This window comes from Protomyctophum parallelum (assembly GCF_964188405.1).
Source record: "Protomyctophum parallelum genome assembly, chromosome: 22".
In the NCBI taxonomy this organism is placed as follows: domain Eukaryota; kingdom Metazoa; phylum Chordata; class Actinopteri; order Myctophiformes; family Myctophidae; genus Protomyctophum; species Protomyctophum parallelum.
Window position 1 is genome coordinate 12600046 of NC_139714.1, and position 25776 is coordinate 12625821.

A 25776-nucleotide genomic window follows, 5' to 3' on the forward strand; every position below is an offset into this window, starting at 1 on the left:
ACTCCATCCGGCGGCCCGGTCGCAACGAGATCACCCCCGTCCGAAACTAAATAAAACTAAATAAAATTGCACTTACTAGCCTACTCATTATCCTTTGAACACATTTTCGTTTCGGTCTCATGGGAAGCCAATCACCTTCGTCCCCCGCCGGATGTCCCGCCCGCGCCGGATGTCCCGCTCCCAGCTGATCCGGTGACCGCGGCGCGGACACTGTTGCATCCTCCGATGCAGACAGTGTATCATCGGACAGTCACAGAGTACTGCAGATATTGTTGTGCTCGCCCCTGTAGACACGCTGCCCGTTTCTGCCTCGTCCTCGGCTGGGTCCAGCGCGCACTTCAGCGGGGACTTCCACGGCTCCACGGCGGCGACCAACAGGCTGCCCGCTGGCTCGCTCGTAGCCTGGCATGAGCGGCTCGCTGGCTCGTTTGGGGGTCCGGCCAGGTTTTTTTGGGGGGGGCATTTTAGCCCTGATCGATCGCTGGTGTCTTTGATCTGCTTTTGTCTTGCTATGTGCTGTGGGTCAGTGTGTCCCGACGACTCTGGGTCAGACTGGAGTGGAGTATTGTTGCCTTTTTGTGGCTCATGGGAACATTTTTTGGCTCAGCCTGTGTTGTCATGGTGTGATTGAATACTTTAGGGCCTGTCTTTTATCGCAGCGCTACCAAACTTTGTCACAGGGTGGGGGAGAGTGTCTTATAGCGGCTGCAAATATAAAAACTAGTCTCGTCCAACCTCGTCCTAGGCGGCATAAAATCAAAAAAGAATCTCGTCTGATCTCGCCCTGTGCCCGGAAAGGGTTAAATGACATTTAATTATTTACCTGCTCCGACGACGGACCCGATGCGTGACGTGGCACTTTCAAACAAACACTGACCAAACTCACCTCCACGCGTCTGTGCCGTATTTGAGGGTAGCGTCACTTCCTTCCGGTGTGAGGCCACGCCCGCGAGAGTTAACCGTGAATATCTTGTAGTCATATTGTAGTCCTCCTACGTTACATCCGGGTCCCATCCGCTTCTCATTGTAAATACAAAATAGCTACATATAAATGGGTCTTAATGCTTCCAACTCGAGTAGAATTATTAATGTAACTGTAAAGTGTCACAACAAAGAAAATATATGACGTGGAACTTTCTTAGAACACGGAAGTGACTGACGTCATGGCTTAAATACACAATACAGAGCCAGATCTCTAACTTTTTCCAGTTCAACAGTGATGTGCACCACTTCAATACGAGACAGGCAAATCATTTACATCTCCCAAAGTTCCGTACTGGTCTGTGTCAGTTATGTTGTAGTTAGCTATGGAACACCTATACAGCAATCTCATCAAATTCTACTTCATTAAAAAAATTCAAACATAAGTTTAGGACCCACTTAATTGACCAGATCACCTAATTATATTTCTTTGTATCATCTATTATTTTCTCTAATCATGTAAATAACCAATGTTGTGTTTTTGTTTTGTTGTTTTGTTTATGTTTTATATACTGCATTCATGTTTTCTGGATATTCTATATCTCATGTACAATGTTTCATTTTAATTTATATAGGTAGACTGGTAGAGGCCTCGTATAAGCCCCTTGGGCTTTTTTGCCTCAGCCTAGCACCTTACCCTTTTCATATTTATGTTCACTATGTTGTTTTTATACTGTGCTGAATAAATAAATACTAAATAAATACAAATACTTGGCAGCGACCTCGGTGGTCTAGTGGACTAGTCATCTGACTAAGAATCCTAACTTCGTAACTTTGCGTCTTCAAACCCCGTTGGTAAATTTCCAACAACGCGGACTACTAGTTTTTGTGAGGTTATGGTTAGGGCTAGTTTGACATGCATTAGACTGCGGACCCCCATTTAGTGGCATTTCTATCTATGGGACCCCCAGCAACTGACAGGTAGGTCCTGCAGGGGGTCCCCAGACCCCAGCAACGTTTGATTGATTGATTGAAATATTTATTAACAGTTTGCAGAATTACAGTACATTTTGATTGATTGATTGAAATATTTATTAACAGTTTGCAGAATTACAGTACATTTCAAGCACAAACTCAATACAAAGACTGTTAACTGTGAGTGGACGACCCTGAGTGGACGACCCAATTAAGCATTACCTAAGGTCCACCTTGTTCAATTCATCAAAACATTTAGAGACGTACAAATAGACACTTCTATATATACCGTTAGTCAAAGAACAGAACAGGAATTCATCATAAAGGAGGTAAAAAGGGAAAAGACGGAGGCCGATTGTGTACCGTGTACATGTGTACCGATTTTTGTGAGATTTGGACAAAATATGTAGGTGGAGGATCCAAAAGTGTGTTTTGAGCAAAATTCAAAATGGCGGGAAATCTATCTAGACGCAAATGGGCGTGGCCTATATGAGGAGATGCGTCATGACCCAAGGAATCCAGGGAAAAAATATTTTTGATTTTACGACCTATGGTTCAATAGTTATACCCCAAAAGGTAAAGTTGGCTGTTATAGCGCCACCATATACTTATACTTATACGATATACTTCCAAGGTAATTAATTTTAGTAATTATTATGAATCTCTCCTCCAAGTCTTGTAAGTATAGCCATTACGGTCTCAGAGGAAAAAAATACTTGAAAGTGAGTTTTTGCATTTTCCCATTCATGTCTATGGGGAAATGTAATGCACTAATTAATTCATATCAATTAAACTATCCAACATGTCTTAGCAAAATACAAGCACACGATTCCCGATGTAGCCCATCGTTTTGACATATGGCTCGAGTGCGTGCGACAAAAACTGTGGGAGGAGATGCACGACAAAATAAAGTTTATCTAGTAAGAAAATAAAGAAAAGGGTAGAAAAGCAATAGTATCGTTGCCTAGGCAACCACACTAATAATAATAATAAAGTGTTACAGTTACTAGAGTCTGGTTGCACTTTGGGCAACCACAATAAAAAGAAGAAGAATCATTCACTACACACTCACATGTACACACACACAAACACACACACATGTACACACACACACACACACACACACACACACACACACACTGTCCCAAGCAGGAATCGAACCCAGGACCTTCTAGCTGTGAGACGACAGCACTACCAACTGTTGGAATTGAAAAAGGAGCAACTCCACTTTAACTAGTCTTCCTGGAAATAGAGAAAGTATATTCCACCAAGAGTACTCAAAAGTATTCAACCCAAACAAGTATTTCTCTCTGGTGAAACCAGAGAGGTTAAAGACTCTGAAAGAAGTTGACACAGGAAACCGTGTATAAGCAAATCAGAACTTTAGTAAAGTCTTCGGTTCAATAGTTGTTACAAGAAATGACAAGGCAGCAGGAGAGAGATTCTCCTGCTGTAAGTGTTCAGAACCCCGTTACATCATTTTGCACATACATTTATACTGAAAAACATGTCATAGATACAGAATTCAATTGTCACATAGCAATAGGTTGGTCGATGATTATCAGAATACAGCGTCATGAGCGTCCGATTGTCTGAATCCTGTTTTTTACTTTTAATCATTATAGGATTCTGTTGTTGACCGTTATCTCATAGGGTGAGAGGGTGTTTATATCCTCATCTTTAGAGCAAAGTTTGTTTGTCAGGTCATGCGTCATATTTTTCCATCTGGAGAGGGATGAGAGCTGATAATAGGATTATTACCAAGCAAATATGGATATAAAATCACACTGGGTGACAGGGCAGTCCTGTCACCAAATACAAGGTCATTTTTAACATAGAAATAAGATGTGAACAAAATACCAAAGAAAAATATCCATCACCAACTATTCCACCGTGCCCCCATGTCTGCTATTTTTGAATAGCCAAAGTATAAAATGTGGTTTAAGTGGTTGAAATCGAGAATTCGAGAATAGCCAAAGTATAAAATATGGTTTAATATTGGTTACAAAGGTGCATTTTACAGTTACATGATTTATAGATCCAAGTTGTATTGCAGGTGGTTAGATAGAAGGTGCAGTCCATGACTCCTGTCATCACTGGAATACATGCTCACTGAATCTGTGTCACCACCGTGTCCTCTGTGGAGGACACAACTTGTTCATCCACTACAATGGTCTCAAAGGTCAACACTCTCAGCTCAATGTGGGGCTCATGCTCTGGAGACACAGTAAGACAAACATACAGTACATCCTTGTTTAGAGGGTTAGGGTTAGGAATTTCTGTCTTATGGGAAAGTATAGTGCAAACTGAATGAATAAGAGAGAGGGTTAGAATCAGACAACCGACACAGGTCACAAGTCAGTGTATGTGCAGTATACTATGGATGGATAAATGGATGGACACTGGTCAGACAGACGTACAGATGGATGGATGGGTGCATGCAGGCCAGTTACATAAACACTCGATTCATCTATTCATCATTCTATAACAGTTACATGACTGAATAATTTCTCCCATTGTCAAATGCTTACCTTTTACCACCACCACCTGCTCTTGTATCTCCACAGCTCTGTGGAAACACACAAAGCAACAGCAGTGTGTCATCAATACGAAACAAAAAATATTTAATACATCACTTCAAACGGCATGCAGGGACCCGCAGGTGCCTTCCTTCCCCCTGTTTCTCACTTGGTATGCCCCTCTCCATCCAGCAGTCTGCGGAACTCTGCGATCTCCTGCTCCAGTGTAGTGTAGTCTGTGGACTGCTGATTGATGACGACGGTCAGATCACGCAGATCAGCCTCCAGGGTGTGGATGGAGTTCTGCAGCTGGCTGAGCTGAGAGCTAGTATGTGTGGACACATCCTCCTTCTTCTGCTCCAAGCACGATTTCTGCAGGGTGTGTAGTGCAAGAAGGGAAAATTGTTGTGGAGTAGCAGAAGGTGTAGTCATAGGTGATTAACAAATAAGGTGTATCGAATTGAATCGAATCGAATCGAATCGAATAAGGATGCACCAATATGGAAATTCTTGGCCGATACCGATGATTACAATAATAATTTAGCCGATATATATTAGACAATGTATAATTACAAAGACAGTTGGTATACTCTGATTGTCTTTGTGTTTTTACCTTCCTTAATGTGGATGAGACCGTGTAAGTGGAGGAAAAGCATAATACACCGTAGATGCAACGTGATTGAAAGGGGACATACAGTACATAGAAACCAGTCTACAATATAATACAAGTTAGATGCTGGAGCTACAGTATGTATTGCAGGTAGCATCCACAATGGTTCCACAGGGTAAAGTACTGTACCTTGGACAACATGGCCTGTCGTTCTATCAGCAGATTCTGGTGTATTTTCTTCATGTCATCGAGCTGCGTCTGAGATAGCTTCACCTCTGTGCTGCAGGTGGAGATGCTGCTCTGTGTCACCACCACCTTTCCCGCACACGTGCACGCACACAGGCACGTGTGCACACACGCACACACACACACACACACACACACACACACACACACACACACACACACACACACACACACACACACAGAAAATGCACACCAGTGGCAGATGGCCGAGACACTCAAACCAAACAAGAGTCGCTGCACACTCTCGTAGCTCTCAATGCACAATTTATAAGGACTGGAGAACAATACAGAAGAAAAAAATGGCATAGCTGCCTTCTTTCATCCACACCCAGTCGTGTTACAGTTCAGATCATTCACCTAATGCATGCTCTTCATAGAGAGACATTACCACTGCTCACTGTGTCAAGAGGACATGTAGAGATGCATAAGGACTCTGTGGACCAATGTGTTGAAGCAGTGGTTCTCCATTCTGAACAATCCTCAAGGACCACCCACCTCCTCATAAATATGTATTCATATTTAACATGAATGATCCTATAAAGCTGGATTTAGTTGCATGCGGGGGTCTCACACCGAAAATAGCTGAATGAATGTGAAAGGAGGATGTATGCATGTGAGAGCACCATAATTAATTTAGTCTTGTACAGCCGTCAGCTCCTCATAGTAGACAGTGACACAAGTATGCCTCCACATAAACACAGTGCAAACACACAAACATGGATACCATAGAATTATTGGTCCGTTATTGATGCCCAGCATCATCTCACCTGAGTCTGAAACCATTGCTCGAGTCCCGTAAGGTTCTTCTGGACTATGGTTTCATACTTCTGTCTCATCTCAGAGAGTACCTGGGCCAGGTCAACAGATACAGCACACTCCACTTCCACATTCACAGAACCGTGTTCTGACTGCAGAGAAAGCATATCCTGCAACAAGGGAAGAGAAGTGTACTTTTGATGTCATAGAGTTCTATTAAGGGTCACATAGTGACATAGTAATCACAAGTGATTAGAACGCTTATTCAATACATGTCTTATAGGTGAAATAAACCACCCACACCAAGAGATGGCGCCACACTGTTTGACAAAGCAGGAGTTGAACTGGGACTTAAGGGTTCTTGCGTAGATGGACCAGTCTGATACTGTTGAAGCAAATTATTATAATTACTGACTAGAAAAAGTGCCCCTCGGGGCACAGGTCTCCACCAGGCCAGGTCAGGTTGTGGCCTCCTGTGGCGGTATAATAGGCCAATGTGAAAAGGGTGCCATTTGTTCTTACACGATTGATGGCAATTGGATGATTTGAGGCATTTTGTTCCAAAAATCCACCTGTTGGTGGCGCTATAACAGGCCAATGTGAAAAGGGTGGGATATATTCCTCAGCCTAGTAGGAAAGTCTGTAAAATATTTCACATAAATTGCATGCTGCGTTCATGATTTGAGGCTTTTGGTTTCAAAAGGGCCAATCATGCAAACTTGTTATGCCAAATAGGATGGAATATGAAATATCGGACAGAGCCATCTTGAACACATGACTATAGAGATAATGTGCAACGATTTGCGGGATTTTTGGACAGAATCTGGAGAAGTAATATAATATAATATAATTCAAAAGTCGGCCTCCTGGTGGCGCTATAACAGGCCGTTCTGGACATTTTGCATTGGTGCAGACAGACAGACAGATTGATTGATTCACCTGTTCATGGTTTCTCTTGATATCAATCAGCTCCACTCCATTGAGATACTCGATCTGGGCCTCCAGGTCACTGCTGGCCAGAGTCATACTGTCCCGGGTACTCCGCAGGTGGGTATTGTCTGCCTCCACTTCCATACGCATGTTCAGCTCCATCTCATACCTACATTAGAGAGAGAGGGACTGCTGTTAGCACTAGTAAAATCATGCTGTTGTGCTGTGAGTGAGTGCTTCTCTCAGTATGTGCGCTTGTGCGTGTGCGTGTGCGCGTGCGTGCGTACAAAAGCAAACAAATGCGCCCCTTTTACCGAATGGATTGACCGATTGGAACAAATTAAAATGATAAACCTGTTTAGATTCATGTTTGATCAACATGAATTTAAAATGAATAAAAAAGTAATTAAGGTATTCTTGACATCAACAAATTAATACAAATTATACAGACAAGAACACTCGTGATCTTATTTTACAATTTTCCACTAAATTCTCCCAATAAAGAAGACTCATAATGATCATTCCATTAATACTCATTTCTACACAACCTTTCTGATTATGAGCGTACATCCACAATTGTTCTTTTTGACACCCTTTTCAGTTTTCACCTGTCTTTTCCTACTGTGCTGACTTCCTGACTGCTTCCTCTGTATGTGTATGATTTATCTCATATGGAAAAATGTGAAAAAACAATTAAAACATACCGGTATACTATAATTACTGTGGTATAGAGCAAAAAAGATCCCCCTACTTATTCTCGTAGTCACCAGCATCCAGTCTGGCATTGTCCACCTGCTGGATGATGGAGTGCTGCTCCAAAACCCTCCTCAGGATCTGGGCAAGGGAAGAAAAATACTCCACATGATACATGAACAGCTTTTCAAAATTTAAAAAGTAAATACATTGCAGACTGTATTCACAAATGTTGTTTTAGTATTATTATTATTATTATTATAGGCTAATAATAATAATAATAATAATAATAATTATTATTATTATTATCATTAGATCGATCTGACTCTGTCCATCTCTCCATCTGCCTTCATGTATTAATATGTTTCAAATCAAGTCAAATATTACTAGGCAAGGAAACCCATCTGTAACCCAGTTCTAAGTAGCGCAGCCTGACTCTGACGACTATAGTATTAGTGACCCAGTGAGCTAAAGTCGGATATAGACGTATGTCTAAAACTGGGTTAACTTAGGCTCTAACGTGTCTAAAAGTGATTTTTCATTCTGTTTTTTAAGGGTCTACGTTGAAATGACGTTGTTTCAATGTCTAGGCTAAGCCTTTAAGACCGGGTTATAACCAAATTTTAGCCTAGCCGTATTTTAGACAAATAGCCAGAACAAAGCTCAGTGGGGAGGTACATATAGGCTTCATACCCTACAGGCTTAACACGCAGAGTCCATGGGCATCTATAGATAATTATATGAATTCATCTCATTCCACATATACGGAATACGTGGAATTAAATATTGACAGCTTCATTTAATTAGTTAATTTGAGGTGAATTAAATCAAGCCCTTAACAACCGTTATGCTATTTAACTGAAATAATTATGCTAGTGATTTTTGAGAACCACTGATTGAGAACCACTGATCTATTCCTTTCGTGTTTACAAATTTGCCCCCCTCTTAACATTCCATATTAAACTCAGTATGATTCATTGCAACTTACTGATGTATGAGCAAGCAGACACAGCGTCCCAGCACTATACTGACTGTGCCACCGTGCCCCGATTGATTCTATGGGCACATTTCCTAATAATGGTGACTCAACCAGTCAATCCGGTATACTTTCCATTGGGAATTATAACTCCCTTTTTCTGTGGAAGTTCTTGACAACCAACTTCCCAGTAGGCCTAAACTACAACATTGGCGTGTTAGCATACACCACCAGGTCATTTAACACACACGCACGCACACGCGCGCACACACACACACACACACACACACACACACACACACACACACACACACACACAGGTGGACACAATGGAGGACCCTGATGTACTGATAATGAAGACTTAATGCTTTTTCTGCTTTTATCCTCAGCAGATTTTGTATAGACCTGTACTTTCTTTGAAATGTACCCATTCTACAAAATGTTACAATTTTATAATACAATTTTATAAAAAATACAAAGATACAGCCATCTCTTTGTCTAAAAAAGGTGATTTACAAGCTCGCAGCGTGCTGTAACGTGCTGTAACGTGCTGTGCCACATTGTGAGTTGTATCTTTTGCAGAATGTTTGCCCCGGACTAGGATATATGCGATTAACCATTATATCGCAAGATTTCATTTTTTTTTATTGAGGGGCGTTAGTCCCTCCTATATTCAGCTATAGTGTCGATTTTTGTCCTAACACAAACATTAAATTAATTTACGTCGTATGAGTAAATCAGTATTTTTGTTAAATTCCCATTGAAAATGAATGGAGAATTTACGTTGCATGAGAAAATAAGTATTTTTGTTAAATTCCCATTGACAATGAATGGAGGATTTACATCATATGTGTCTGAGCAAATCAACATATGATGATGTACGTTGATAAGAGCGCCCCTCACTTCACACAGGTGTGATTTGTTTTCTCCATATGCCACGTGACATGACAAATGTTTTGTTAGGCCTATCTTTTATTCAAAATACTGTATAACAAATCAATCTATCTAATTGATCAGACAGACAGACAGACAGACAGACAGACAGACAGACAGACAGACAGACAGACAGACAGACAGACAGACAGACAGACAGACAGACTGACTGACAGACAGACTGACTATAGGCTACCTGTGCACGCAGATCTGAGATGGTCTCGAAGAAGACAGTCATGTCCTTGCCTTGGATGGTTGCTTTCTTGTCATAGTGGTCATTGATCTGCTGATCCAGTTTCCTATTGGCTGCCTCCAAATTGTGCACCTGCATGCACAAAGACAGAGTGACAAGTTAAATCCCAAAGTGACAAGTTAAATCCCAAAGGCAAGCGATTAACCACAGACAGTGGCTCATGGGGTGGTTGGGTGTGCTATACATTTCAACAGGTTACCTTTGTCGATTGATCGATTGAATACTTTATTAACAGTTTGTAAGGACAGGCAGAGGGAAGTAGGGTAGGCTACAATATAAAAGGATGAAACCAGAAAAGCCTTTTGGCTTGTTTCCATTGGTGTCATCATGTACTCAATTCATCAAAATATTATTACATATCACTATCTCATAACCTTTAAGATTAAGCCATTAAGATTATCAATTCTGTTGGCCTATTTGAAACAAATCACTTCGGCCTTTTTGTTGTTATTCTGATTCAAAAGTTTACAATTGACCAACATGGAGATTATAAAATGTTATGCACTCCAACAGTGGGCTAAACAAAACAAAATTGAGTTACTATCACACGTGTGAAGCTTTTGTAGAGTAATTTGTAAGGTACACGTGCGCACACACGCACGCACATAGACGCACGCACGCGCGCACACACGCACGCATGCAAACAAACACACACACACACACACACACACACACACACACACACACACACACACACACACACACACACACACACACACACACACACACACACACACACACACACACACACATTAGACTTACATTCACACACACACACACACATTAGACTTACTGTACATTTACACACTCACACACACACACACACACCTTAGACTTTAGACTTACATACACACACACACACACACACACACACACACACACACACACACACACACACACACACACACACACACACACACACACACACACACACACACACACACACACATTGGACTTACACCTATTTCACAAACTGTTGGTAATTGCTTACAATGTTATGTTCTGTTATGCACCACACCCAGATATAAACCAGTATTGTCAGGTTTTGGTATAAGGGAATTTTAAGGGCTCAATACTGTGGAACCCGAAGGTAGAAATGTGATCTCAGGCCAGGGGCCTCAGGAAGTCCCAGGAAAGTCTAAGCCATATGGTCGGGATCAGTGCTCGCCTTCAGTAAGTGTTCGGTCCTGAATAGTATAAACACACATGCACACACATGAACGCGCACACATGCGCACACCATCCCTAGCTACATGTGCATATACGTGCACGCAGACACACAGAGATAAACGCACACACTGTTTATAACGTGTAAAGGCCTGATAGGCTACGTAAGTCCTGAGAAAGTCTAAAGATGAGATCAGGGCCCTGCGTGGACTAAGGGGATTGGATAAGGTCCAAACGGGGACCCAGTCTCCGTGCGTGTGCATAAACATCATATTCTATATGGAGTATATAAGGTTGGAGACAAAGGAGACAAGTTAGTACTGTGTAGTTGTCCTGTTAAGTACTCACCTGTTTTTATCCTCCCCGTTTTCCCCTCCCCATGTAACCCAGTATTCTTTATAATAAATTAACTATGTTAAAACCTTGCTGGGCTGTCTTCATTCACTCGACGGATGGCATCCCAACCAGATAATACACTTCACTTTGATTGATTGATTGATTGATTGATTGAATGATTGATTGATTGATTGCCTTAAATCAAAACAAAGTTTTTAAACGAATTGTTGTTAGCCTACCTTCTCCAGGTACGAGGCCAGGCGGTCGTTGAGATTCTGCATTTGTGATTTCTCACCACACAGCAGGGCGAAATCGTTGGATGGATCCCTGGAGGACATGGGCATGTGTCCCACCGCGCCCCCGTAGACGCTGCCAGGCGCACGGGACATCATGGCAGGTAAACTTCTGGTGCTCCACCTGCGAGCGTTAGTAGGGTAGAGCAGGGTATGCTCTGCTGTGGGCCTCTGCTGGTAGGATCTAAAGCAGCAGCATCAAATATTTGCGAGAAAAACAAAATAGGTCAAAATGGGCATATTGTTTTACAGCCCAATACATCGTCTTCCATTGGCCTTCATTGAGTTGATTGATTGACAGCTGACATGACAAGCCTCTGTTACGGGTCTCAGGGCTGCTGAGTACCTCATTAATAAAACTGAACCTGAATAAACAGGGATAAAGACGGAGCAATGAGTGTTGCTTTTATTTCCAGAATGTAACTGAGGGGAACCGGAAGCTGCGCTCCTTATATTGGGACCCCAGAGAACCTGGGCTAGAACCAATTTTCCGTCCTCACTGCATGTTACACTTTGCTAGTGCAATTAATTCACAGTATTAATTGTAAACCTTCATAAAACAAAATTATTAAATAATTAAACAGACTCTTAAAACACATTAAGTTGGGTCACACTCTCCTGGTGCTGCCACACCTTTGTTGATTTACTCAACATTGGGGCTAATATTTGTCAGCCCAAGAGCCTATAGTTCAATCACATTGGAAGTGGCTCGGGAGGCATCCTTTGGTTAGACATAAGGTTGGTGTGGGGTGCGTTAAGACGACCGGATTAAGGTTGGTGAGCGTTAAGGGTTAGGTTAGGTGTGCTGTCCCGTGGGAGGTTAGGTTAGGGTGAGGGTTTGAGATGGTTAACATCGGTAGACAACTTGACTGCGTGTGCGTGCGTTTATCTTGATTTGTGAGTTATCTTGGCACAGTACCATGGGTGTGTTCGCATAACAAAACAATGCTGCTTCTATGCAACGATTGGTATGTGGTAATGTGGTTGACATGCACTGTAGGAGGAGAAGATTAATTCAGATATGTACCAGTGCCACTGTCTGCTATTTTGTTTAAAGCGGCATTACACCTCAAGCAGACTATAATTATGAAACCTTTTAATTAATTGTCTGGTTTGGGTGTTATTTTGTTCATAAAGTGCATGCTATTCTTGTGTGATCCTCAACACAGGATTTGATATATCCAGACTAACATTATTAGTATTGCCTTCACCACCAATAACCATGATAGTACAGCAGCTATTTGCACCCGGGGGCATCACTATGCCAGCTTGTGCATGTGATCGACATTTGCATTAATGTTTTATTTTTGCCACGGACATGCAAAACAAGTGATCAATGATATTACCAGAACACAAATGTATAGCCTAATAGACTCTTGACGTGTCATATATTGTCTACTCTATTCCACTGTGCTACACATTTTAAAATAAGTCACTTATCAAAACTTATTTTTGGGGAAAAGCTACAACACATTATGGCATGTTGTGACCTTGTAGATCAGCAATTGTCCTTTCTTCTTAGCCTATAATGACATGCCCAAAATCAGGATGTCAGGGTTAAAGTAGTTAGATATATAGTTACCCAACTGACTTACCCAGCAAGACTGGGAAGTTATCCACTGTATACTGGCAGGTGGCCGTCCTGAGACATGTGGCACATGTGGCATAATGCATGGTCCAAATATATTCCATGTTTGGGATTTCAATAAATGGGTCTTATACAGTAAGTACAGTTGCAGTCCGAGAAAGGGACCCTTAGCTGCAAAGGTGAATTTGTTGGTGAATTGTTGTTAGCCTACCTTCTCAAGGTACCGTACGAGTCCCGGCGGTCGTTGGATGGATCCCTGGTAAACCCCGCAACCCCGTAGACAATGCCGGGCACACGGAACATAATGGCACCTCCGCTGCGAGCGCTGTAGTAGCGAGTGATGTAGACGACGATGGCTGTGTCTGTGCTAGAGTGTAAACACTTGGAGACGATGATGAGAGTTGACAGGTTACTCGAGCTGTGTGTCAACGGACGTTTTATAGAGAGTAAAAAACGGTTGGGCAATGGGTAGGCGTCAGTCAGCGTCACGCACCAAAAATATGTTTGGTATGACTCCGATTCACAGTCAGGGACATTCACATGTGTAACCTATATTTCTCCCACATGAGGAAAAATCAACCTGCACAAAGTCATTTATAAATTCAATTTCATGTAGATTTCAATGTTTTGCATCAAATTATCTAGTATGTAGGCCTACTTCACTTATTACACTTTTCACAATTTTCATTTGTCCTTTGGTTTTTGTTTTATGTTTCAGTGTTACTTTTAAAATGTTTAAAATGTATTAATTTGCCTATACTGTTATCACAACTAGCCTACTTAGGTGGTTACTGTTGTTTTATTGTATTTATTTATTTACAACTAAGCATATTTACCTGTGGCTGTTATAAAAAATAGACTTGAATGCAATTAACACTAGTGACCATACTGTACATGAAATCCCTATACAATATTTATGTTGTTTCAAAAGGAAGAGGGATAGTGGGGACACTGTACAGTGTGTTGCAAAATAAAAGGTAAAAGATGAGATATATTTTTTGAGATAGAGCACATGTATGATTATGAATGTCGCTCATACAGTACATGTACCTCACTCCTGCATGGCTGCATCTCTCCTTTCTTCCTACCACTTGCCACTTGTTGCCACTTTAAATAATGTCTCTCTCTCTCTCTCTCACGTGACGCACGCACGCACACACACTGCACACACACACACACACACACACACACACACACACACACACACACACACACACACACACACACACACACACACACACACACACACACACACACACACACACACACACACACACACACACACACACACACACAAAATACAGTTTGAAAGATATCTGGAATTCTGGATACATCATTGACAGATGTCCGACACAGATTATATAAAATATCCATAAAGTGATGCTCTTCTTGTGTGATCCTCAACACAAGATTTTATATATCCAGACTAAAATTATTAATATTGCCGCCACCACCAATAACCATGATAATACAGCAGCTATCTGCACCCGGGGAAATCACTTTGCCAGCTTGTGAATGTGATGGACATTTCCATAATTTGCCACGGACATGCAAAACAAGTGATCAATGATATTACCAGAACACAAATGTATAGCCTATAGTACTAATTGACTCTTGACGTGTCATAGTGTCTACTCTAAAAAATATATCAAAACTTATTTTTGGGGAAAAGCCGATCTACAAGCTCACAACACATTACGGCATGTTGTGACCTTGTAGATCAGCAATTGTCCTTTCTTCTTAGCCTATAATGACATGCCCAAAATTGGGATTTCAGGGTTTAGCTATATAGTTACCCAACTTACCCAGAAGGACTGGGAAGTTATCCACTGTATACTGGCAGGTGGCCGTCCTGAGACAGGCATTATATGTGGCATAATGCATGGTCCAAGTATATTCCATGTTTGGGATTTCAATAAATGGGTCTTATACAGTAAGTAGGCTACAGTTGCAGTCCGAGAAAGGGACACTTAGCTGCAAAGGTGAATGGGTGCGCAGTATACTTAATATTATGTTATTGCAGATGGCCTTTCAGAGGGAACATTGGGGACATGAGGAGACAGGATGTTCTACAAGCTAAACTAGTTTTGTGTTTGTCAACATAGCTTAAATAGTTGGTGTCAGTTCATTAAGGTGTGTACTCTAGGTTGATGAGACAACTATGCAATGGAAACATACCTGAGATTCAAAACAGATAAAACCAGCTCAACCAACGAAACCAACCACCAACCAAACCACCCTATTACTCGAAGGGATATCCAGACACTGTTGCCACACAACAATCTTAGCCCTAGAAGAACACTACACTACACTCTTAAACACAACCAAAAAGAGTTAACAGATAAAAACAGAGGACGAGGAGAAAAAAGCCTTTACCATAGCAATCAGATGGTCTAGAAAAAAACTTAGGGAAAAGGCTAAAACAATTGGAGATAAACAAAGCCCAACTTATAATCACACAGCTAAGAACAAATAGAACGGTCATATCTGCCCCTCCCCTCCTACTGTTGTCTCTTTGCATGTCCCCAATTCACACCCTCCTTCCCCTATTCCTGTTATGCATGTCTCCACTCCCCCTCCTCCTACCCCATCTCTGCATGTCCCCAATTCACCCCCTCCTTCCCCTATTCCTGTTATGCATGTCTCCACTCCCCCTCCTCCTACCCCATCTACTTGTAGAATACCCCCATTGTTCTCCACCATTACCCCACCCTTGTGTATCCACTGTCCCTCTCTCCCCGCCTTCTCTGACCCCCACCCCCTCCACCCCATGTATGTTCCCCAACATACATAATATCACCAAGGGACCACCACCAACCATAGTGCAGGTCCCCCTCAGAAGGGATCTTCCGCAAGTAGACTTCCCTCCCCTGACCGCACCAATACAGAAGAGCCCACCACAGAGGCAAACACGAAGTCAAAAAGACAAAACCAAGGGAGCCAATCCAAATGACACGCCACAACCCCAGAGGGCTGTCCGCAGCAGGACGGAACCAATAAAGGAGAGGACCACACAGAACCAGACCCAGGACACAGAAGCAGCCCCGAGTAGGACCACGACAGACCCAGGAGAGAACCGGGGACAGGAAACAGACGAACCAGAGATAGATGAGCCAAGGACCCCAGGGGTAGTCTACAAACACATCTCCACGGGGAAGAAGAACATACGTTGGAGTCTTGGAGACTATACCCAGAGAAAAGCATCGTCATCGAGGAGACTCAAACATGTGCAACATCCCATCTCTCAGACGACCGGATCTGCAAGTAGATGGCTACCCAGGAATGGCATTCCAACATACAAAGGTCCTACTAGAGAGGATACCAAGGAACACCACTGTAGCACATTGCATCCTATCGGTTGGGATAAACGAGAGAGGCCACGGTTGAAAAACAGTACAGAGGGCCTTGAGAGAGACCATCGCAGCAGCACAGAACGCATTTCCAACCGCAAGTATCCATATCCCTTTAATCAACTTCTCAAATGACCTCTCAAACAAGGATAAAGTAAACTTAAGAGAGTTAAATCGCAATATTCTAAAAGGCCATAGTTTCCTCCCGAAATTGGATGAAAGGGACTTTAAAGTGGGTCCTGATAACATACATTGGAAAAAAGAGACAGGCAAAGCAATGCTTGAAAATTGGCTTACTAGTTTAAACTTATTGACCCCATAAACCCCATAAAAAGAAAGGAGGGGGGGTAAGTCAAACATAATTAATCTGTCCCATTACTTCCAACCAGATCAACACCAGACCGAACTGCTGGAAAAGGGACTTTCATTTGTTCCAACTCTGGACATCTACAAACAACAAACCAACAGGTAAAGAAAGACCTTTCCCAGTATCACTGCAGGCTGAAACTAGCCACACACTTTGGAAGGGACCAGGGAAGGGAAATACAACCGTTTCGACCAGGATCAAACTGGGAACCTGCAGAGACGGTACTCCCTACAAGCCTTAAACAACTAATCGAGAAGGACATGAATACGGTAAAACGCATACCAGGACACATTAAGGAAAAAGATAATCTCACAACAGAACAAACCAGGGCACTTAGGGACTGATCGTTATTTATCAAAGGTTGGTATGGTGCAAAAAAGTGGGGGGTCATTAAACTATTTTTTGAGCCTGAGGGGGGGATATGTATATTTTTATTTTGGCTTGGGGGAGGTTGTACAACTTTATTTTGCTGAATTTTGTATTTAAAAAAGGTTTTGATTTTTTTTTTCATATAGTGTTTTACTCCTATCTATATAAAGTTTACCCTGTGTGGCGAGTGTACTTGGTATCTTCCATGTGTGCGCAACTGCACATACAAATAGAACAGATCTACAAGCTAACAACGTGTTGCTTGGTGACACGTTGTTAGCTTGTAGATCTGTTCTACCACCAAAGGTCCCTCCCCGGCCGCTGATGTAGTTTGCCCCGTCTGACTTGTAGCCACTTCAAAACAGCGCAGGACAGATTGATTCTGCGTTCATAACATTTCCAGTAGAAAAAGTTAAAAAAAATTCAAGCTATGAACCGCAATGTTTTTTGCGGGCCAGCAGCAAGAGCCAAGAGCCAGTGTTGTCGGTCAGAGAGGAGGAAGGCGAGGAGCAGCAGGTTGACAGCACCGCTGTTGAGGTTGCGGTGGTGTGAGGTGTCTCGGTGAAACCCAGCTCTGGAAATATCCTCTTTAATGAAACTGCGGGTGCTACCCCCATCTAGGCACCTGGCTAATTGGCTTTGCGTTGGTGCATCTATCCTTAATGGTAGCTGTCTGCAGTAATACTATTGTCAGAGTTGCTTGCTACACTACTAACTGCATCTGCAACACTGTGGTCAGCCTGTCTGTCGTTGCCGTGGTCGGCGCGTCTATCATGCGCTGTATGGCTGTTTGGTTGCAAACTGTTTTGTGGTGTCTGCGCCCGCACTCTTCAGAGTGAATGCCCTGCGTTCTACAATTACGCGCAACATGCAGCCTGCCTAGCATTTTAATGGCATTGTCATAATTCTGGTCTGATAAAGCCAATCCCGCGACTACATAGCCGCTCTGCCACTTAAGAATACTCACTTTAAATATGTGAATTTATCAGACTTACTGAGACTCGTGTTTTTGTCTATTGCTGTCTCAAATTGACTCCAAAAGCTTTGCCATTGACTCGTACATCTCCAGTGAACTTCTCCATGGTCAGTTTAGGCAGTTTGACGGTAGGGCTGGTCTAAAAGCATGCAGCTGTCATGTGCATCTTTGCGCACTCGCATTGCAATGGTGGATTGTTGGTGTGTGCGTCACTTGTGTTTTGTCCGCGGTGCCATGTACTTTTGTCTGCGTATGTGGTTGTAATAGATTAAAGAAAGAGTTACACTATTCGGTGGTGCCTGGCTGGCTAAATGAGCCGAGCAGACAGTTGCACGTTGGTGTTGCGCAAATTGTGCTTTTCTCTGTGGAGTATGACGCTGTAGTATTATGGTATGCGACTGCGTGACATATTTATTTAGCATTCATTCATTTTCATCATCCTGGGCTTGGGCACAGAGGCGAGGGGTGCCCTGCACTGCCTTGGCAGCTTGGCTATAGAATGACTTTACGCACGAGGCTCACCTCAAAAATAGCCAATCTAAGCTCACAAATGTGTGTCGCGTCATCAGCATGTTGTTGTGAGCTTACATATGCTATATTTAAATCTTTAGTTGGAAGAATGCAATGGCATATCATCAGTGTTGAGTGTTGACCATAATGTAATGACGGATATGGAACCAAATGAACCCCAGACGGCCGCCGCCTAATAAACGATCAGCGTTTACTTTATGCTGCTATACTGTTGGTGTGAATATAAAATAAATATAGTCTATGGTGTTTGGGGGGGGGGGGGGTCATATATATTCTTCCAGTCCCTGAGGGGGGGTCCCGAAAAAATATTTGGAGGCTGGGGGGGGGGGGGGGGGAGATGAGGAAAAATAAAAAAAATGAAATCACATCTGCACCCCCCCCCCCCCCTGGTGGATAAATAACGATCAGTCCCTTAGGGAACTAATCAACAACAAACAAATCGTAATCAAGCCAGCAAGGCTCCTGCATAGTAATTATGGACAGACACCAGGTGTTCACTCCCACCATTCCGACAGATCACTTTCACAACTATTTATTTATTTATTATTTATATTTATATTTATATTTATATTTATATTTATGTATTATTTTATTTATTTATTATTTATTTATTTAAATAGTATTATTTATATTTATTTATTATTTTATTTATTTATTATTATTATTTATTTATTTATTTATTTATTTATTTATTTATTTATATTAATATAAATATTATTATTTATTTATTATTATTTTTATTTATTTTTTATTTTATTTATGGTTTATTGATTATAGTACAAATGGTTTACAACTATTTATTTATTATTATTTATATTAATATAAATATTATTATTTATATTTATTTATTGTTTATTTTATTTATTTATATTTATTTTGTATTTATTTTTTATTTATTTATGGTTTATTGATTATAGTACAAATGGTTTACAACTATTTATTTATTATTTATTTATTATTATTTATATTAATATAAATATTATTTTTTATTTTATTTATTTATTTTTTATTTATGGTTTATTGATTATAGTACAAATGGTTTACAACTATTTATGTATTATTTATTTATTATTATTTATATTAATATAATATTATTTTTTATATATATATATATATATATTTGTTTTATGGTTTATTGATTATAGTACAAATGGTTTATCCTGCTTGAATATTATCGAATGTAATAGCATGAATTACTCAATTGAATTATTAATTTAACTCTGAATTATATTCAGCTAGGATACAGTGTTTGATATTGATTGCCTATTCTATGCAACAGTGTTTGATCTCATGTTGATTACCTATTCTATGCAACGGTGTTTCATCTCATAATTAGTGCAGCAGAGTACTCTTTTTACTGCCTTGCTTAGATTGGTCAGTTCTTGATTGAATGTTTGTGATTGGTGCTCTTTTTCTTTGGTCAGTGTCATGTCAGTATCATGGTCAGTGTCATGTCAGTATCATGTCAGTGTCATGGTCGGTGTCATGGTCAGTGTCATGTCAGTTTCATGGTCAGTGTCATGTCAGTATCATGGTCAGTGTCATGTCAGTATCATGGTCAGTGTCATGTCAGTATCATGGTCAGTGTCATGTCAGTATCATGGTCAGTGTCATGTCAGTATCATGGTCAGTGTCATGTCAGTGTCATGGTCAGTGTCATGCCTGTATCATGGTCAGTGTCATGTCAGTATCATGGTCAGTATCATGTCAGTATCATGGTCAGTGTCATGTCAGTATCATGGTCAGTGTCATGCCAGTATCATGGTCAGTGTCATGTCAGTGTCATGGTCAGTATCATGTCAGTGTCAAGGTCAGTGTCATGTCAGTATCATGGCTAAAATGTAATAAAAACTCAATCAGCTCATATATTATAAAGACATTATTGCATTATGAAGTTTTATTACAGTATGAGTCGCCTATGTGGAGGTTCTTAATGTAACACATTATTACATTATAGAAAAATCTATTAAGTTATGTGCTCGTCTTTTAATTAAATTATGAGCTGATTATTACATTATAAGTTGCTACACACCCCTTAAAACATTGCCTTGAAAATACATTTAAGATTTGTGGACTGTCGGAATGGTGGGACTAAAATGTGTCGGAATGGGGGGATGTCGGAATGGCAACATGTCGGAATGGGGGCATGTCGGAATGGGGGGATGTCGGAATGGCAGAATGTAGGAATGGAGGGATGCACCCCAGACACCAATACCTGTTAGAAGGTGAGAGACAGCTCAACAATCAGGATCATTATAGGCAATTAGACCAACCAATTTACATAGAGACAGCTGTAAAGGCCAAAGCCATCGTAAACAAACTGAGGGAAAAAAAGCACATAAATGCCAAACAACATCAATATTTAATAGGACAGGACAGCCCACGAGCTAAGATATTTTATCTTTTACCAAAAATACACAAAAGCCCGGATTCATGGACAATACCATATGAAATTCCACCCGGGAGACCAATTGTGTCGGACTGTGGCAGTGAGACTTATCAGACAGCAGAGTTTATTGAATACTGTCGATAAAACACCCCAGTTTTATAAAAGACACTTACGATTTTGTGGACAAAATTAAAGCTATTACAGTAGGAAAGGAGGCCTTTCTGTTTTCGATAGATATAGACAGCCTCTACACAAACATTGAGACAGAAGCAGGCCTACTAGCAGTTAAATAAGTCTTTAGTAAATACCCAGACACAAATCGACCAGAGGAGGAATTACTCCAATTACTAGACTTAAATCTAACCCAGATTGCCAGAATGATTTTTCCTTTAACAACAAGTTGTATTTACAAATCAAAGGGACGGCCATGGGAAAGCGATTTGCACCTTATGGGAGCAGACAGCACTAGAAAAATGCAGACTTAAACCAACACATTATTATAGGTTTCTGGATGATATATTTGGAATATGGGAACATAGCAAGGAAGAATTCCAGGAATTTATTAATGTTCTAAATAGCCATCATAGATCTATAACGATAAAATTTGTGACACACACTGAAAGGATTGACTTTCTTGATGTAACAATCTTCAAGGGCCCAAACTTTAACACAAATGGGAAACTAGACTTAAAAGTATTCTTTAACCCATTCTGACCTGAGATCAGATTCATACGAGGTTTCCGCCGGGGACACACTGGTCTGATGAACCCATTCTGACCTGAGATCAGATTTTAAAAATGTCAGTCGCTCTTCGATTTTTCAAAAATAGCAGAACTACAAGCTCATATCGCGCCACTCGGTGGCGCGATATGAGCTTGTAGATCTGCTATTTTTAAATAGCTAAAGCATTACATGATGCTGACACCAAAATGGGTGCCCGGTCAGAATGGGTTAAAGAAACAGACACCCACGCCCTATTACACAAAACGTCATTCCACCCGACACACTCCTACACAGGGATAGTCAAATCACAACTACTAAGATTCCATAGGATTTGCACGCAAAGAAGTGATTTCAAAATAGCTTGTAAAACACTATTTAAGACCCTCAGACTAAGAGGATACACTAGGACATTCCTCCGGAAAGCTCAACACAGCTCAACACAGATACAATATTAACAATGGAAAAAAGACAACCACAAGGTTTGTGCAACATTTCATGGCTCACGGCATTGAAGCTCTAAAATGCGCTGGACTTCAACACAATCCCAACTTGACAGTAGGACAAAGACGTTTTAATGAAAAACAGTGGATTAAGAACCTCAACACGGATTTTCCTGGAGGCTTAAACATGCCTAAAATCAGGCTAACTCAGGGTTAAACTGGAGAAATCTAAAAATTATTGGATCAGACTTCCTTCGGATACATGGCGAATGCATTTATTCCTTGCATTGTGCCTAGCGGTCGCAACATGTGTAGGCACAGTGCACTGAAGTTTTTTAATTCCCCCCCCCGCTGAGGGAACATAGGCCTGAGGGAACATAGGGCTGAGGGAACATAGGGCTGAGGGAACTTGGGTACGGTCCCGGTTCAAATCCAGCACAATCTGTAGGAGGGTGCTTGTTCAAATTATCATTTGTTGACGTGCCAAAATCTGCCATTGACCCCATTATAGATTTCTCAAATTTGAAAGCACTATATTTCTAAAACTATGAAACATTTCAGAGATTCCTTTTCAGGTAAACATGTCCACCGTAAGATTAACTTAAATAGGTTTGAATGGGGTTTCTAGGTGTGAGTATGTAGGACTAGTAGCATGCCAAAGTTTGTGCTATTGCCATTGAGAATGCATTGGGCGTTTAAGTTAAATAACTCAGAAACTACAAAACATTTCAATGTAAAAAGTTCCAGCATGTGTCTCCACCGTAAGCTGAATTATAAAAAGTGTGAATGGAGTTTCTAGGTGAAAGTGATTTTTTGACGTGTCAATATCTGCCATTGAGCCCCATTATAAATGTCTCAAATTTGAAAGCACTTTATTTCTAAAACTATGAAAAAACGACATAGTTCCATGAACATAAAGGTAGACATTCAGGGCTTTCATTCGGTGTATAGTATGTATAGGAACGTCTGACATAAAACGGTCCCTAACTAGGCTTTCCTTTCAAGAAGAGCACGTTACTACAAAAGCAGGTGTTACATAAAGGTAAATATCTCCAGAATGGAAGATGGTAAAATCAATTATTTTCTTAAAATTGGAGTGGACAAATTAAGCTTTTTTTGAGGTATGTGTGCTTCTCGCTATAAGAGAACATTTGCTGTCGGCCTTGGAAAAGGTCCAATGCTATCAGCGTAGCGTCAGGGCTAATCAGGCTGCAGGAACCGTTCGCGTGCGGTGTGTTAATCTTCTCAAATGGTCATATTGAGCGATCAGGGAGGAGAAATTAGAGGTAGACACCTCGACACACAGCCAGGGCTGGGAATCCAACCTGGGACCTGTTGTTTCATTGAGCTATTGAATCTGCAAACTGTTTGTAGGGGACTGGTTCTCAAAGTGGGGTCCTGTCCTTGGGGGGGGGGGGGGGGGGGGGGGGGGGGAGTCGTTAATATAGCGGCACAATCACCACATTAACCATATTTCATATTCGTGTGTAGATCTGCTATTTTGCTATTTTAAAAAGTTATGAAAAGTTATGCAAAACTTTCATGTATATTCTTTTAAGCAAACATTTACTTTACACAAATCTTTGCTTCCGGAGGTCCCTAGCTGGCAGAAAGGTTTTTCAGGTGCAGGTCCGCGCCACCCAAAAGGACCCAATTTGGGGGCTCACGACTTGAAGAGGTTTGAGAATCACTGTAGAGGAAATATTCAGGAAGCGGAACTATGGATTGGGTTGGCAACAGCTCTCTCTCTCTATGTCTCTCTCTCTCTCTGTGTCTCTCTCTCACTGCACCCTGTGGAGGACGTAGAGGTCTCTCTCTCTCTCTCGCGGTCTCTCTCTCTCTCGCTCTCTCTCTCCCCCTCTCTCTCACTGCACCCTGTGGAGGATGTAGAGGTCTCTCTCTCTCTCCCCCTCTCTCTCACTGCATCCTCTGGAGGACGTAGAGGATTCCGATGTTGATGAAGGTGGAGAAGTCATGTGTCACGTGGATCCTCTTCAGGTTGGCTCCCGTCGGGTAGAAGGTCTGGAAGGCCTCGCCCCTCTCCACGCCCCACCCACTGGTATGCACGGAGAGAGAGAGAGAGAGAGAGAGAGAATTAGCAAAACTTTCATCCGTCTTTGGATTTCCTACACACAAGCCAAACCAACATGAAACACGCACACCTTGCACGCACATACATACAAAAACACACATTTTGTAGAGTTAGTTTAATCTGGGAGTGTGTGTGTGTGTGTGTGTGTGTGTGTGTGTGTGTGTGTGTGTAGTGTGTGTATGTGTCAGAAGGGAAACATAACGGTCCTAGTTTCATTAATTTACGCTAGCCTAACTGGTACTTTATGCAGAGGTTGCACGCATGTGGTTGGGTTGGAATATATGCGGTCAACTTTGTCATTGTTGCTTTGGTGGTGCCGAGGCAGATGGGATGTGATGCGGCGGACGGCGGGGGCTCCCCGCCTCGGGTGCACCACACAATTGCGTGTTCTGCGTAGTGCAATAAACTGCCCCTGGCCAAAGGGGGAGGACTCCCCTTCAGTTACACTGCTGTCTCTAAGATGTTCATACGCAGTTTTCATACAGATTTAAAAAAGAAAGAAAGGTTTGTCGTTATGATTTTGCATGGGGAATTGACCTTAGAGTATATATGAATAGCCCCTCCCCAAACGTCCAATCACAGCTAAGCATAACATGGGTTAAACAAACCTCTCCACCAATAGTTTTCCTATATGATAAAACATTGTTTTAAAAAAGAAATGCCACGCACATATTTGACGGATTTGGAAGAGATTTTGAAGGTCTGGTTTAAAAAATGAACCAGTATTTAATGTGTAAAATCCATGATATTTACATTGGAATGAATGAGCCCGGCTGTAAAGTGTCCAAGTGGGAGTGACTTTAGTGGGAGAGGGCGGGGCTTAGCTATAGGTCCAATGCGTACTGTATAGGCCTCTTTCCGGCCCTGGTTTGCACGTACAGAACACACGAATAAAAATGTTAAATGAGGGCACTGAGAGCAGTGAAGTGTGCAATAAAGTGGTGCATGGTGATGCACTTCACAGTGTGTGTGTGTGTGTACGTGTGTGTGAGAGAGTACTGTATGAGCATGTGCATGAGTTTTGTGCACACAAAAATCCACACACACACACACACGCACACACACACACACACACAGCTCATTAATCATGCAAACCCTTCAGCACTAAAGCTTATTTTGCATAAGGGGTTGTGGGTGGACATACTTGCCGTGTGTACATGCTTTTCTGCTCGTGGTCCTGAAAAAACTTTGCATTTTATTTTAACACAAATCTTCTCTTCTGGGGGCCACTGTCAAAAAAAATGATGTGGGGGTCAAATATAAATATATAATTATATATATATATATATATATATATATATTAAGGCTGTCAAAAATAACGCGTTAATGGCATTAATCAATTG

The 25776-nt window shown here is 41.4% G+C and overlaps 1 protein-coding gene and 1 long non-coding RNA gene across 2 annotated transcripts; both read right to left on the reverse strand.

Moving 5' to 3' along the window:
- Window positions 1-3870: 3870 nt before the first annotated feature.
- On the reverse strand, window positions 3871-4702 carry LOC310853710. The gene is made up of 3 exons (XR_014568825.1): window positions 4585-4702; window positions 4428-4465; window positions 3871-4112 (listed from the first exon to the last, which is right to left on the reverse strand). It is a non-coding gene; the product is annotated as an uncharacterized lncRNA (long non-coding RNA).
- Window positions 4703-4740: 38 nt separating this feature from the next.
- LOC310853668 (keratin, type I cytoskeletal 19-like) lies at window positions 4741-15787 on the reverse strand (the record flags this gene model as incomplete). Its single annotated transcript, XM_083758063.1, has 11 exons — window positions 4741-4787; window positions 5029-5032; window positions 5215-5340; window positions 6039-6197; window positions 6967-7126; window positions 7709-7791; window positions 9756-9884; window positions 11555-11792; window positions 13191-13250; window positions 13408-13563; window positions 15783-15787. The coding sequence occupies 11 exons, from the start codon at window positions 15785-15787 to the stop codon at window positions 4741-4743; spliced, it is 1167 nt and encodes a 388-aa protein (XP_083614189.1).
- Window positions 15788-25776: the final 9989 nt, after the last annotated feature.